Here is a 16,404-nt window from a genome sequence, read left to right on the forward strand (position 1 = left end):
TTTGATGTTAAGGGGGCATCCTTCTGCTGAAAACTACTTTCTGAATGAATCAAACGCCAAATTTGAACCAAATGCCAATCCTGTGTACATGAGTAGACAACACAAAACCAAAGATTTGTGCATGAACGTTATTTTGGATTAGCCATTCTTTCTTAGTGAGAAGTAATCTGATAGACAAGTAGGTTCATTTCTGTTAAATTAGTTGGAGAGGAAAGATTTACCTAACATAGTATTTGCCAATGTAACAACACTAATGTGTGTAATGCATACATATGCATATACACATACATACAAGTCTGTATACTTGTATGCATATATATTCATTGTTCCTTTTTTATATTTGTATTTATATATGTTTACTTATTTTTTTAAAACACACATGCTGTTATAGCTAGATAGTAGTGTAATTCTTCTGTGGCTTCTTATCCCAAACAAATTTCTTCTTTTGGGTAATTTCTACTGCTTTTCAAGTGGTGTAACTTAAACAAAAAACATCACACAGGGTTCCCTTGGAATTCACTATCCATATCATGCTTTTTTTGGTGCCCATATTCTAAAGTGAGAGTGTAAGAGCAGAATTGCCCCTTAGCACCAAGGGAAAAAACCCAATCAGGAGAAGAGTCTCATACTGGGTCAAGGCCAAAGATCCACCTGTCCCAGTAACCCATCTGACAATGTCTAATAACAGTTGCTTAAGGAAGGGAAAAATGGGGCAAGCAGGTGGTGATCCACTTGCTCCAGAATGCTTTCTTAGACTCTGTCTGTTGTTCTGCATATTCAAAAGCCTATCCAGGGCTATTTCTTTCATGAATCTCTTTAGCTGCTTTTTGAAAACATGAACAGACACTATAAAAAAGGACATGGTTTCACAGTTTGATTATGTATCACATGAAGGATCACCTATCTTTGGTTCTGTATGTTTTATAAGTCACTGCTAGCTTAATTTGATCACCCTTACCATCAAATAAGACAACAATACAATAATTTCTATCACTTTTCCATGATAATCAAGATACCTATGGACAGATATCTCTCCCTAAAGGGCTGAAAAATCCTAGCCTGCATACTCATATGGAAGCCATTCCACATATTTCATAATCCTTGTGATCCTTCTTGGAACCTTTTCCAGTTCAGCTGTATTTTCTTTGAGAGCAGGGGACCAGAACTGTCCTCAAAATTCAGGATGTAGGTATATCGGGCATATGTACATTAGCTCAGTGATGTTTTCTGTTTTGCTGTCTCTCAATTAATCTAGATAGCTTTTTTTGACCGCTGCTGAACATTGAGCTAACTTCTCACATTAATACTTACTATAACCCAAGATTTCAACTTGCATAACAACAAACAATTGAAAGCCTTCACTACATATTTGTAGCTAGAATATTTTTCCTCATGCATCATTGAATATATACATAAACAATACAGTTTAAAAAGGCAAAGTTGCTGCTAGATAAGTAGTCTTCCTTTTTTTTCTCTGTGCAAAGAATATAGAATAAATATGAACAAGCAGGGAAGGTAAAGAATAGCAAGGGAATTTAAGTGGTATCTAGTATCAGTAAGTTCCCTCACTGTTCCTCGTTACAGCTGGAGGTTATTTTTGGAGAAAATGCACTTCTCACTTGTGTTTTCAAATGTTTATGATATATAGTGGCCACCTAATGTTTTAATTCCTTTCTGATTTAAATTATAAAAAGCATCCTTTTTTTTTTTTACATCTGAATGTTTCAGTTAGTGATGTTAGACAGCAACCTTTTAAAAGGCAAAAATATAATTAACACATTTTATTCAAACCTTTGAAAATCTTCCCAAGCATCGCTATTTTCCAAATATTAAAACATCATTTTGTATGTTACATAAAAATGTTTAAGCAGACAGGTATTTCAACGTGTAAGCTTATGAGATTTTTACCGTTTCCGCATCCACAAAGACTGTCGGACATTCTGAACACATCATCATCACTTTCAGAGAACTTCTAAATTTTGTTCCAATGCGCTGTAGACTTTCGCCAAGAAAGCTGACTGAATCATTTGTTATAGATACAAACTTTCTCTGAATGGTCTGGAAATCAAATCAGAAAAACATTTATTTTACATAGTATTTTACTACCCCTCCTCTGGCTTTTTAGATTAAGAATTTCAGGCCAAATTTGCATCATTACAGCATGTATTTTTGTAATTAAATTACAAACTAATACATAATTTGCTCTGAATATTTATGTAAAACTAGCTCCAGAAAATGCAATCAATCAATCAATTAATAACACCAGCCTGTATTTGTAAAGACAATTACTCCTTTCACATCTAGGTCTTTAGCATCGGTATAGCTGGATGACTATTTGTCTTTATGCAGTATAGATAGTAGTTGAATTCATTTTCAAGTGTTTGTGTTGCAGAAAATTATACACAGAGTTTTATGAGTCAGAATATGACCTGTGTAGCACAATCTGTGTCCAAAACTGCCACCTGCAGGGTTTCTACCTTCTTCAAAAATCAGTCCTATGTATATCATGTTCAGTTATGTAGACTGTCAGCTTGGCCTAATACAACGCTGCGCTTTGCAATATATTATTTCATAAATCCTAGAAAGTTACCTGTAGAATAAAACTACACAAAGGTGATATTTACAGCTGCAAAGTTAAACACAGTGTAGGAGCCTGAAGGCAAAATGGAAAGGTCCAGTCAAAGAAGGCCTCCAGGGTCTCATTTCATCATTTTAACCCTCCTCTGTATCCAGTAACAACTCCTCAGGAATGCTTCTTTGCCCAGACTCAAGCCCTGGACTGCTGTTGCCCCTTCTCCTAGAGTATCCACCTTTCCAGCTGACTGAGGGCTATCCTGTCAAGCCACAGAAAGTTTCACCTTTCTTTCTAGCTCCCTCTTTAATGCACACAAAAGAATATGAACTCCCATTTTACCACTTTCAGGAAATGAATGAATGTGTGAAAAGCAACTGCAGCTGAACTTTGGTGTAATACAGAGAAACTAAACCCCTATTGTCTAGATGAAGCCAAAAGACAAAAATCTAAAACCAGTAACAGGAATGTCACAGTGCTGTGGCAAAATACTTAGTTCAACTAAAAATGGAAAATGGGTACAGATGCACAGACTTGTTATTCAGTGGATAAGGTAGAGTATGAATTCTTCACATGTAAGTTACTTCATGGTACTAACCCTAAACCTGCCCATATATATGGGATAAAATGCACACTAGCATGGTAAAACAGAGTAAGCCTTTCACTGAGAAATTTATTATGATATACCAAACAGCAAGCAAAATTAATATTGGAGATAGAAGAAAGGGTTGGAGTCATAAGGTCTTGGTTTGTAGTACTGAATCTGCTCTTAGCTCACTTGGTGCGTTGCCTGTAAATAAAATGGATTAATTGCACTTCTCCTATCCCATAAGAAGTTGCAAAGAATAATGTATGTCCAAGTGGTAACACTTTGAGAATGTGAAAAACCCACCCCCTACATACAGGGAGGAGGGAGCCAGAAAAACTAAGCAATAAGCATTTTGTGTTGGATACCAGATCTATGAGGTAAATATAGTTAAAGAGAGGCATTTGAAACTTCCAGCTTTGGTGGATCTCCTGGTGTTTCAATTACTTCTCTGCAGAAAAAAAACCTTTTCTCACAAGACAGATGCAAGATAAATTCATTAATGTTTGTCATGCTGCGATCCCATAATAATGAATCCCACAGAAAACCCAGGAGGAAGACATTAATTCTGTAATCAGCACAGAACCTGAGTGATGTTCAGAAAATAAAAGAAGGGACACAGCCTGTACTAAGAGCTTACAAGAAACGCTGAAATGGTTTTTTCAAGCCGTTTTTTTTCCCCCCTGATTAGAATCACTCCTAGACAATGAATACAGCAGATATTCCATGGAAAAATAGTGTATGACCATATAACATTCTTTTAGCAACGTGGGTATTTTGTCTGCATTTAATTTGCTTTCTAAGGCTTCCTGCTACCATGATCTTGTGGCTTTTGCAGTTATGGAGGAGAAGAATAGTTTTGAAAGCAGGAGGAAAGGATTTCAGACAAACAACCACGCACTGGCAATTCACTGACCTGAAACAATCTTGAGAAGACGTGAAAAGTATAGACAGCACAAGATCCATCTGTATCTGACAGCATTTGATTGACGTGGCAGCGCCAGGCTTGCTCTTCATCGTCGTATGCCACTGGTTGGAAAGCTGCCAATATGGCAGAAAGAAATGGTGAAGGAGGTGGGGAAGTTTGTACTTCTGGGAAACCATCTTGTTCTTCTTCATCTTGGCTATGAATAACAAACAACAGAAATTAACTCCTCAGTAGATTTTTTAGGAACCCCCCCCTTCATTTTGGTAAGAATTAAAAATAAGAATTTGGAGTTCAGAATAGTGATTTGTAAAATAAATAATCAATCAGCCAAGGTAACTATGAACCAAGAAAAGAGTAAAAAATCAGAAACTTTTGCTACTGCAATATAAAAAATTGCTTATATTCTTAAATACCTCCAAAGTTTATTAAAGTATGTTATTTCTATGCATATCTACAGACAAAGGGCTATCTGTAGCTTATATATAGCTATATACAGCACTGTATATATACACCACTCAGAAACTGGTATTTTTTTTTTTCCCCCAATAACTGAATTATCATTATCATTCAATTCTTCAAATTTTTATTCATCTAAACATATGGTCCACCAATATCTATAACAAATTTTAGCCTTCCTTAAGAGAAACACAAGAGCTCATTCAGCAGTGTAATACTGTTTTATAACTGTCTTAAGTTAACATCGTAAGTGAATGGAGATAGATTGGAACACTTTCATTTTTATGGGCAATCGATTTAATGGGGCTTTGTTCAAAGAGCATTCTGCAGTCATACTTTCCATTAGGCATCAAACATCCAATAAAAATATCAAACTATGAATTAATCAATGCTACTACTTAAAATCATTAACTTAATTGTTAAAATTTTCTGTATTACAAGGAACAATACATTTTGACAGTTCTTCTTGTATAATTGTACTTACGCAGCAAAAATACGTGTAGGAGGACTCCAAGTATAGATAGTTTATTAAAATGATTTTTTTAAACACATAGCGTTTTTCTCTTCAGAACAACCACCTCATTCACAGCAGTGCCAAGTATGTCTTAAACAAGACTTAAACATGTCTTAAGACCTGTGGGTGCTGTTTTTAGGTTTGTTCATTTTAGTAGCACAAAGCTCAAAAGCTAAGATGCAATCCTTTTGAATAATATCTGTAAGCAATGCTTCAGAAAAGATTTTCAGGTATTTTCTAACTAGTGTATCAACCCTATAAATAATTACCTCTGTTGCTCTTCAAACTAGAGGTATGGGGTTTTTCATTTGTTTGCTTAGTGTAAATAAAGTAAAACCTCAAGAGATTTTTCAGTTCCATATATGGAAATAAACTGCTACTACCTGGTACCAGCCTTTAATTCTTGCAAGGCATATTGCAGTAGGTTGCATATGGGATTACAAGATGCAATTTCTCTGTCTCTGTCCCAGTAGAACCTTCTAAAACAACTTGGTCTTTTACAGCTCCGGTTGTGTCCTTTTCTGTAAAAGGCTCCTTAAATGATCTCTCTGACAGAATATACACTAAGACTATGTTCCTATATACACTAAGTCTATGTATTATTCAATCTAAACTTCTGAACCAATTTTAAGTATGAACAAGCCTATGAACAATTTGGAATTTTTTTGTTTGTTTTGGTTTGGTGGTTTTCGTTTGTTGGTTTGGGTTTTTTTGTTTATTATTATCATTATCATTATTATTATTATTATTGTTTGGGGTTGTTTGTTGGTTTGGGGTTTTTGTTTGTGTTTTGTTTTTTTTTTTTTAATTATTATTATTATTTGTTTGTTTGGGGTTGTTTGTTTTCCCTCCTCCTTAGACTGTTACCTTCAAGGGACTTAGGGTCTCCCTTTAAATATGACTCAACCAGCTAGGACTAACTATAACTCTTCCTCTCAATAGTTATTTTTGCTCTCCATGTTAAAAAATAGAAAAATGTTATTTCACTTTAAAGTATCTTAGAAATATACAAGAGACTGATTAACCTTAACACTGAAACTAAACCTTGGGCAAAGACAAATGGGTCTGACTCCTACAGAAGCTTTGATTAAGAAAAACCAAACCAAAACAAAACTTTTTTTTCCCTTGTCTTTTCCTGTCTTTGGGTACCAAAATAGGTTCTGCCATAATTCAGAGCAGTTCAAGGGCTTTTCCATGTTATACTGCTTGCAGCTGGTGGCTGCCAAGAAAATGCTCCAAAATGCCCTCTGTCCTCTTTTCACATTTCTGTCCTACTGATGGTGATGACATGTGCTAGGTTTCTTTTACTCAAGAATTCTCATCTTTTCCTGCATGGGTGTTTTCTCTGTACCAGAAACAACTGCTGAGCAAAGTACTGAGCTTATTTGCTATGACAGGCAAAACCAACCAACCATTATTTCAGATATGCAAAACATCATCTTAGATACTTGTATTATGAGATTCATGGAAAATTGCACACCATAAGAAAGCCTACTTTCTTTGATTCATGCACTGATAACATGTAATATCTGTTACTTAGAACCAATATTAATGTTACCTAGACAAACCAGAGAAGTCAGCTTCTTCTTCTTCGCATCTCTCATCTAGCTCTTTCAAAGCAAGAGTGACATCCTCTTCACAGATAGATTCAGAATAGCTCTCAGGAGCTGCTGCCTCTGCCAATTCTGGGATCTCTTCCAACTCAAGAGATTCATGACAGACCAGACAGTCTTGTTGTTCTTGTAGCAGATACAACCCAGTGTCTTCACTAGCAGTGCTAACCTGTTCATCCCTTACTGCTGAACTTCCTTCCTGTGAATCAAACATACTTTTATTACTTTTACTGTTAGGGCTTACGTATTCTTATCAGTTTTTATTATGGTAAAGCAACAGATTTATAAAAAATAGTTTACAAATATCCATTTATACTTCAATCATTCAGCTCTTTCGATTGTTCACATGGTTTTACTTGAGCAAAGACAGGCAGTCTGTTTGTAATGTTTATAACTTCTGGTTAACGTTAATATACTAGAATATGACTTACTTATAGCAAACACAATTTCTCAAATACACTCAGTTAAATCTGTTAAGGGAACAGTCCCAGAAAAATACCTGCAAATAGCCTCAAACATATTTAGATCACAACAAACACAATCAAGACTTTCATATTTTATTTTTCTAGTTAAGGACCAAAATGACTGCCTCATGCTTGCATTTGGGGTCTGGAACCAGTACAGAACATTTCTTCCCCTTTCTGCTCTCCATTTTAACAAGTTTCTAAAGCATAACTGAGCAACAATGTAACAGATGAACAATGGAAAAGGGACATTCCACTATTTTTATTATTTTGCCATTACTGTTAATATGGGGAGCTTTAAGGGTTTAACCCTGAATCTCTAAATGTAGGCCTTCCATCACCAGCAGTTATAAAGAGACAATGATTAAACTCAGGTAGGTAATATCAGAATGACCCTTTCTCCTTTCCCTCTTCCTCCATTAGCATTATTATACTCATTAACATTGCTATGTTGAACAGAGGAATGCAGATTTAGTTAAGTTACGATGAATCCATTTGAAACCTTTTACTGGATTTTTCTGTGGAATAAAACCAACACTTTCTTGTACTTGCTATTTCCTAAATTAGGCACAAATTATCACACGTTTTCATTCTTAGCATGCTGGTCTTCCTCTACTGGCATATCCAAGACTGGTCAACAAACCTTTGGACAGCCTCTAAGCATGCACATCACTTCATGGCTTTCATCAGTCTAAACAGATCCTCTGACAGATAAATAACTGTACACATATTAGAAAAGATAATTCACCTTTAAACAGAACCTTGTAATTTTCTTTCACAGTGATCCTAACCTTATCTCACTTTGACTATGGTACTCTCAATATGACACTGCTGTCATTTGACACAGCTAGTGACCTCACTTCTAATGCCTCCTTTACAAAAGTTAAATCTGGGATTTTATTGCACAGAACAGCCGTTTTGTCACACTGAGCAGCTAAGGCACACGGGAACGTAAGACACTTTTACAATACCACAGCAAAATAATTTGGATTGAAGCAGTGGTCTGTTTCTATTATAGATGTTAACATATGATACAGAGCTGCACTGATCATGTGTGGTAGATGTACATATGAGGGATACACTTTTAGAAAATACTTAACTGCTAGTTAATAAATTTACAGCTAAGTTAATCTTCATGGTGCCATGACTCCTGATTTCTGAAGTTTTCTGTGTAACACTGGACATGTCTACTACCAACGTGAATGTTCTTTAAGTATCTTAAAGATGTGATTTATATAGTTGACAACTACACAGAACCCAAGGAAAATTACTTCTAGTAAACCATTCCCTCATAAATCCACAGGGCGAGTAAAATAGAGAATCATTTTAGTCAGGAACTTTCATGAACTTAAGCTTGTAAAACTTATTGTACAAAATTGAAAATATTCTTGTACACTAGACTGTGAATTCCCAACTGGAATATGAAATGTCCCTTTTGCAAAAATACATGCTATTACTGGGGATCAGCCAAACATATTTAAGTAAACTATTTACTTAACTCTTCAGCATCCCTACAATAGGAACAAGGAACTCAACTGCATCTAACCAGCACACACACTTGTTTTTAAATAATGGCTTCAATTTTTTGTATTTTACTTTAGATAAATTTTGATACATATTTATTTATATTAAAAACATTTTGATAACTGACACTTGGCATGCAATGAAATGCCTGTGTTGAAAGAGTTATATGGAAAGTATATGAGCATAGGAAAAACCAACTGCACTATGCTATGAGTTGTGCAGTATAAGAATTCAGAACAACATTAGTTTTACTGGCTTCACAAATTTTTCACTGAGTTGATAGTGTGCAAATTTTCAAGGTCATTCTGTTAAGAGGCATAAAGCCAGCTCTCCCTTTTAACAACAAAATCCAACTTAGATAGCTAACTCTTGTAGAGAGATAACTTTGAGTGTTTGAACTGTGCTTGAAGAAAACATGTATTTGACTGAATCCTGTATTCTAACAAGCACAAAATAAACCTGGAACACATCACATTTAGTAATTGTATTTATATGCATTTGCAGCTGCCTTTTTTTTTTTTGATATAGTGACTTTTTTCTGGATGCTGCTTAGTCATGAAATTATTTTACAGCCCAGTTTAAACGTTTTCAATATTTGTAATGACATTGGAGGTTTTTTTATGTGAATGTTTTCACCTGGATTTTCAGAAGTATAGTGATTTTATAAAGGGAGCTGCAGAAGAACAATGAATCCAAGTATAAAGGCAGTCTCAGAAAGAACTACGAAAACATAAAAATGAGTTACAGCTGAGAATGTGCCACAAGTGAACAACAGCAAAGACAAAAGTTCTATTGTGGTGAATTTCATTCTATAAAATCCCAGCTTATATATCGCTTCTCCCCTTTGAAATCTTAACATAAAACATCTATGTGGAAAAAAAATCATCCAGATTAAGTGTTCTTCCTCACCCAAAATTCTGTTGGAACACAAATGCATGTTGTAGACAAGCAGATGAAGCACTAACAGAACAATTTGTTTGACAATCTAAGCACAGGTGCTCTACAAAAGGTAAGACAATTTATCAACTGCAATGTAACCAAACACTTAAAAAAAAGCATATAGATAATCATAATGGAAAAATACAAAAAAATGTGGGAAAAAGCTGCTTTATAAAAGTCACAATATTACACTTTTAGAACATGAGGATTTTCACAGGAAACCAGTCACCCATACTTTCCCTTTGTTGTACTCCAAGTATGTCTTTTGTTCTTACAGTTACCTTTATTAAATGTTAGCTAGGTGGGTGGTTTGCCTGTTAATAAGAGTGATTTTCTAGGTAGCGAACAGGTAGACTAGAGCCTTTGTTCAGAAACCTCAGTCACTTGAACCAGACAGCTGACTGCTTAAACCAAGCTGGCTGAAGACTCATTCTTAAGTGTAAACTATGCAATAGTTATTCAAATGCACATAGGAATAGCTTAATTTTCTGGAAAACTCAATAGAACTGTATGTGCTGTTAAAGATGGGATTAGCAATGCTTATCCAAATAAAAATAAGATTGCCAGCAGCATTAATAATTTTAACTGAAGAGATAAAAAGTCCACCTAAATCAAGCCACTTCAAATTCAAGAAAAAACCAACATACTGAGTTTTAGCTGCAACTGCTAAATATTGTAGGAATTGTAGCAGATGAGAGTTTTATTTTAAATGAATTTTTAAAAATTTTAAATTATTCAAAAGATTTAAAAAATGAAGAAACTGAAGTACTCACAGATTTGCAGGCGGCCATTAGCTTGAAATCTGTCTCAGTCCACACAGGCCTTTCCAAAAAAGTATACCACTAGCATCTGTGGTCCTTTTTAAAGGATTATTTAATGGAACCAACTGCTAACACAGCTGGCCTGAGGTTTTATTCCCACATAGCACCAATCACATGAACCCAAAGAAAGCAAAAAAAAAAAAAAAAAGGGGGGGGGGGAATGGAGCGGGGATAAAAAAGTATTTGAAAGAAAATGTTGCTCATGAAGGATTTCAACCATATCAAGTAAAAGCATCTTGAATATTTGCCTATTTTCATTCTGCACCATGAAATGATCATTATCAGCCCTTCAAGAATATTTTTAACCTGTGGTAAATTCCCTCAGTCCATCCCAAGTAGTTTTCATACTGAGAGAACATTGTGTATGAACATTCCAACAGGTTAGAAATATTAAAAGCAAATCAAATAATCAGTGTAACAGATAAAAATTCAGTTGAAAAGAAAGGCAAAGTTGCTACTAAACACTAGAAGGAGCCCAAATCAGCCATGCACCAGCCCACATTTCTCCCCACCTCAGGCAGCTGGTTGCTAGAGTTATCTAGAGGAGAAGCCTCCAAACTTGGGGTCTCAGTTCTGATTTGAAGCACCTCTTCTGTTCCCACACTGCTAGTGGAATCTTGAGACTGAAGTGATAAACCAGCATGATCTGATATTGTTTCGTCTATGGCAGAATCACTGTTTAACTAAGACAGAAAAGAAAGAAACGTGAAATTCGTCACAGTTTATTGAACATATAAATTACAGGGAAAAAACACATTAGTTTTGAAATAGGCAGTTTCAGTATGGTTAGCCATTTGAATTTATTTACACATTACGAGTTTAACAGCTTTACACTAAAACCGTTAGAAGCATCACATGCATTTCTGTAACATGTAACTTTGAAGAGCAGTTTGAAACTATCCTTGGGATCCAGAAATTTATTTCCTTTCTTGTTGTTAAAGGTCTTTGGCATTGGTGAAATGCTAGACCAAAACCACTGAAGAGCAGAGCTCTTTGTTATGGGCAACATTAATACAAACTTCACCTAAAGTCTGAAAAGCAGCATACTATCCCTGCTACTCCCTGTCCAGTCAATTTTTTCCTAATTTCATTTATGTAATGCAGACAGACTTCTGAGTGGCCAGCATTCTTGATTTTCCTTAGTTATATGTACACATGCTTCAAAATCTGTGATTAAATTAGCAATTTTGATGGTTAAACACAACTGAGGCTCCCACGGGAGCACTTATTGCTCTTGTTGTTATTTAGTATTTGGGGTTTTTTTTGAAGCTAGGAATCCACGAAGACACACACTTGATATATAACACATGCAATTTTGTGCTTATATTTAAACAAATATAGTAAGTATAAAGACACTAAAACAAATGAATGTTGTACTAGAATTATAAGCCTGTGAGGTACCACCAGCAGGTAAAGTAACTCTTTCCCTTCATTGATGTTGTTATGAAAAAGAAGCTTAGCCACATTAATTTAGTTCCTCTTTAGTTCACTTGGGCTGAAAGTGTGAGCCATACTTATCCATTAAAAGTGCAAGTGAAAGCTTAAGCTCTCAGATTCCTTTCACAGAAATATAACTTACCATCTGCGAACGAGATAGTATCTGACTTGCAGTCAGGGCTGCTTCTTCTTCTGAAGACTCATCGGTATCTTCCTGGTTGGTCAAGTTCAAGCTGGGTGTGCTACCAGAGTACTGACATTCTTGAAGAGACGGTGTGTCTCCTTTGTCAATACTGTCAAGAGAGCGCCTACGAACACCCCAGTTGAAGTTGTCCATGCTTTCACCCTGCAATAAAAAAAGTTTGCAAACACATCTATATACGAATCTCAACATAATAAAATTAATACACAAATGCAACATGGAAAACACAAGTACTGAATGCATTATGAACAGAGTTTCAATCAGCCCTTTAATTTTATTAAAATTTTAAATACCTTGTTAAATGATGTTTGTAGATAAATTAAAATATATGGCAAATGAAGTAGAAATCTTTTGAATATCTTCTTGGAAAGTAACTCAATATATAATCTAGAACTATATCAGTATCAATTTTATATATCTGACTAGAAAGTACAAACACACCACAGACAACAACAGATGAACAAGCCAGGGCACCAGGCTGCAACTTACCTGCAGCTCCTGGTTAGCAAAAAGGAAAACACATATAATTAGAAAGAACGAGGACAAACACTTAAAGATACTCTAGAACCAGGGAAAAATGTTTTATTACATAAGATTTGCCAACAGTAAAAGACTGATTCAAGCTCTGAAAAAAAGCTTTAGTCAAAAAGCTAGTATTGAAAATAATTTCTCTTTCTAATGGGAGATTGATTAAAAAAAATAAACAAACCGACAACAAAACACTAAAACCAGCATGCTCATGATACATTTTCTCTAGTGTAACATGTAAAGCAACTGTTTCAACAAACATTAGATGAAATTCTTTAACTAACACACATAAATCTAAACTGACCACATCAACTGACAAAGCACCATCAACATTAATTATGTACAAGTTGTAGAAAAAACAATGCCTTCATTAACTGTTTAGCAGCTCCTTTGTGCCAGTTTTATGAAATGCACCCTAAACACCACCAATAGCTGGATCCTTTCTGTTTGCACATTGTAAAGCTGGGATACTTGGGTTTCAAACATTCAACATACTAAGTGAAATCCATATCTTAAAAACACTATTGTTTTAATTCACAAGTACAGTAACAATCTTTGATTTTCTCAAGCACTTTGTCAACCTTCAACAATTCATCTAAGAAAGATGGAAAACCTGATCAGTTCACTTCGCCGGTCTATGGACAGTTACTAAAATACCACATCTAGCTCCAAATGCGCAAGAATGTTTTCCAAAACTGCTCTAACAGAGTGAGTATCTCTTGTGGCAACTTAAGAGATCTTCATGATGCACTACATATGCAAAGCGAACTGAATGTTTTGTAGTCTCTTTCTCTCTTAGTAATTTGTTTTGCCCCAAGAAAGGTGAAAAGTTACGGCAAAGCAAAAGAATCCCAACTACAACAAAGTACTGCTACTGTGGGCTGAAGCCCTTAAGTTTAATCTGAATATTACTCAGATTTTAATGTAAAAGCTCCAGTTAATACTGTTGACATTTAATTATTAGCAACAAAGAATATTCTGTGGTTTTGGTGCAAACTAGGCTGCTCTTATATCAAGTGCACAATTTATATGTAATGCCCTAAATTTGTACAATCTGTGGTTTGGGGGTTTTTTTTTTGTTGCTTTTTTTTTTTCCAAGTATAGCACTACATGTTGCATACAGGCAAGTAATGAGAAAGAAACTGTCTTTTCTTCATTATGATCTGCTATTAAAATAATACAGAAAATGAAGTTAAAGATTAACTTGGTTTGGCAACGTTTTCAACTTTTGGCATCCTACCTACAAAGCCCCATCTAGTGTTAAAATAATGTTTTACTACTACTGAGCCTTGATTCTGAACTGTTTGACCACTTGCATTCAATATAGGAAATTGTATCTGTATAGTATGTGGTCACATATATGCCATAGACCATGATGAGCCTGTACTTTTCCTACAAGATGCAAATATTGGCTGAAGTGAAGCAATACAGAGGAAGCATGAAGAAAGTGAGATAAAACTAAAATATTAGGGGGAAAAAAGCAAGATTTTGTAAAAAGAGATAGATTAATCAGAAGAATAATCTTAGTGTTTAGATAGGCAGATATTCTTAGCAGCTTGTTCACTCATGACCTGCAAGGGTCTCCATTACTAATTAAATTATTTTGTATAGACTGTAACAAAAGCACTGAAAGAAACTACAAAGCATTTGATTTCTTCTCCCCAGTCCTTTTGCAGTCATACTTCCACGCTTCAGCAAATTCTGGTCTGAAACCTTTTATTTATCCCAAACAAGTAACAAATGTTAACAGAATCTTTACTATTTCTTGATATTTAATTTTATTTTACCTCCTCTCTCTCTTTTTTTGACAGGAGGAGAAGTGGAGGAAATTTAAGAACTGCAACAAACCAGATATAATGTCAAAGTCAATGCAAGCAATTATGGTGACCAAATCAATCCTATATAATGAGATAATGTATCATACAGTTTGTAACTTCGAAAGCTATTATTCATGTTTTCAAAATGCAGAAACATATCAGGAACAAAGATAATACCGTTTTCTTAACATATTGTTCCATAATTAAGTCTTCTACTGCATCATACCCAGGTGTTCATCCTGTCATTGGCTTATACTGTCATATCAGTTCACTTTCAGATTAAGTCACTTAACCCATCCCAAAAAACCCAACTCTCTCCCCAAAAAACACCCAACAATTTGCAACAACTTAACACTGCAAAGTTTGTGACATGGGTTTCTTTATCATGCAAATTAAGTTCAATCATGTCATAAATTCTTCCCAATTGGATTAGTTAGAAGAGCTGCCAGTTCCTTAGAATTGCACCAACATAACCTAATTTTTAAAACGTTCTCAAATGGAAATACACAGAAGAAATCCCAAGGTCTCACCTCTGCATCTTCCAATTCAACATCTAAAAAGTCAAAGTCTTTAAAAACTCCAAACTGTTGTTCACTGGTATTGTCTTCTACAGCTACTTCCTCCTCTTGAATCACTTCTTCTGTTGTTGAAATAAGACTAGTTTGTTGATCTCCAACTTCCAAGTCTTCATTAGAAGAAAACACAACCTGCAGGTATGGGTAAAAATAGAAATAAAAACTTCCAACTTCTGTAACTCCAAAAGTCAGCTATCGTGCTTCCTGCAATTTAATGGCATTAGTGGCAGTTAGTGTGCCGCTATAATGACAATACTAGGGGAAGTGCAGACTGCAATTTGTTTCAAGACTAGTTGGATTTTAAACTATATCTTTAAACTAATGATACCATTCTCTCCTTAATGTAACTGAGAGTTGCAAAGGTACAAATAAAGAGAAAAATATATCCCCAAACCTTCATTTTCATAACCACAATATTAGTCAAACTTAAAACCAAAAAAATTCATCATGATAATCATCCACATGACACAGGCCGTGTAATTTTCGCCTACCAATTTCTGTGGAAGGACTGTATAAAGGCAGCCAATGCTGGCTTCCAGTGATTATAATCCTCACAAATTACAATTTGCTGTTTATTTCCATTTGAATTTTTAAAAATGTCTTCAGTTTCAGCTTTCAGGCATCTAATTTTATTTATTTTAACCTCCTCCACTAGATTAAAGATCCACCTCCCATCAGTATTCTTCCCCAGCTAAGAACAACTATGTCACAATAAAAAACAATACTCTAGATCGTAACCAAGGTAGGCTATTCACTTTATTTTAAAAGTTCTTAATGCCATCACCACCATTAAGCTTAGTATGCCAATGGGTGTCTTTTCTATGCCATACACAGAAAATAACACCATCGGCCTATTTTTGCTCAATAGTTAAGACTATTGTTCCTACTGATATCCATGTTAGTTTGAAGCCATGTGATCCACTGGTCATTTTCAATGGATCCTATGGTATTTTCAATATAGCATCAACATCCTTGCAGTCCTCAGCCATTCCTGCCCCTTCTCTCTAAAGTGCATCTTATTTATAATGGACTAGATAGAGATTTACTCAGAACAGGGGAGACGTAGTTCAATGCCCTCTTCTAGCCAAGACAATTAAAATTCATACAGCCTCAAACATACAACACACTATTCTGGAGCAACAGTGTAGCCCTGCTGTTCTGTGAAGAAGTGTTAAGGATTAGTCTGATCAACAGAGCTCCTTAGCAGTCAACTAATTTAATTTGGAAAGGACAGATTTGAGTTCCAGTCCAAAGACTTTAAAAAAAATCTTGTTTTGATAACCACATAAGATAAGAATTAAGAATTAAACCTAGTAATTTATGTTTGCTTTAAAACATATAGTCCTCCCCCTATAAGACTGACCTAAATTCACTGAGATTTTGGCTGAATTTAAATACTGTTTTGAAACCTGACTAGTAAAGAGTGGT

General features: G+C 35.1%; 1 protein-coding gene across 4 annotated transcripts in view; it reads right to left on the bottom strand.

Annotated features, from left to right (window-relative positions):
• Positions 1–16,404, bottom strand: part of FRYL (FRY like transcription coactivator) — a 103,651-nt gene that overhangs the window by 14,349 nt on the left and 72,898 nt on the right. For 3 of the 4 annotated variants that reach the window (XM_029999084.2, XM_041118277.1, XM_041118250.1), the window contains exons 50-55: positions 14,932–15,108; positions 11,997–12,200; positions 10,930–11,100; positions 6,615–6,868; positions 4,075–4,282; positions 1,909–2,058 (exon numbers count right to left, since the gene is read on the bottom strand). In XM_029999084.2, the coding sequence (XP_029854944.1) occupies positions 1,909–2,058; positions 4,075–4,282; positions 6,615–6,868; positions 10,930–11,100; positions 11,997–12,200; positions 14,932–15,108 (1,164 nt within the window). Of the gene's footprint in view, positions 1–1,908; positions 2,059–4,074; positions 4,283–6,614; positions 6,869–10,929; positions 11,101–11,996; positions 12,201–12,545; positions 12,555–14,931; positions 15,109–16,404 lie in introns of all 4 variants that reach the window. The other variant, XM_029998272.2, reaches the window with a different exon arrangement.

This window comes from Aquila chrysaetos, chromosome 1 (genome assembly GCF_900496995.4).
Source record: "Aquila chrysaetos chrysaetos chromosome 1, bAquChr1.4, whole genome shotgun sequence".
Taxonomy (NCBI): Eukaryota; Metazoa; Chordata; class Aves; order Accipitriformes; family Accipitridae; genus Aquila; species Aquila chrysaetos.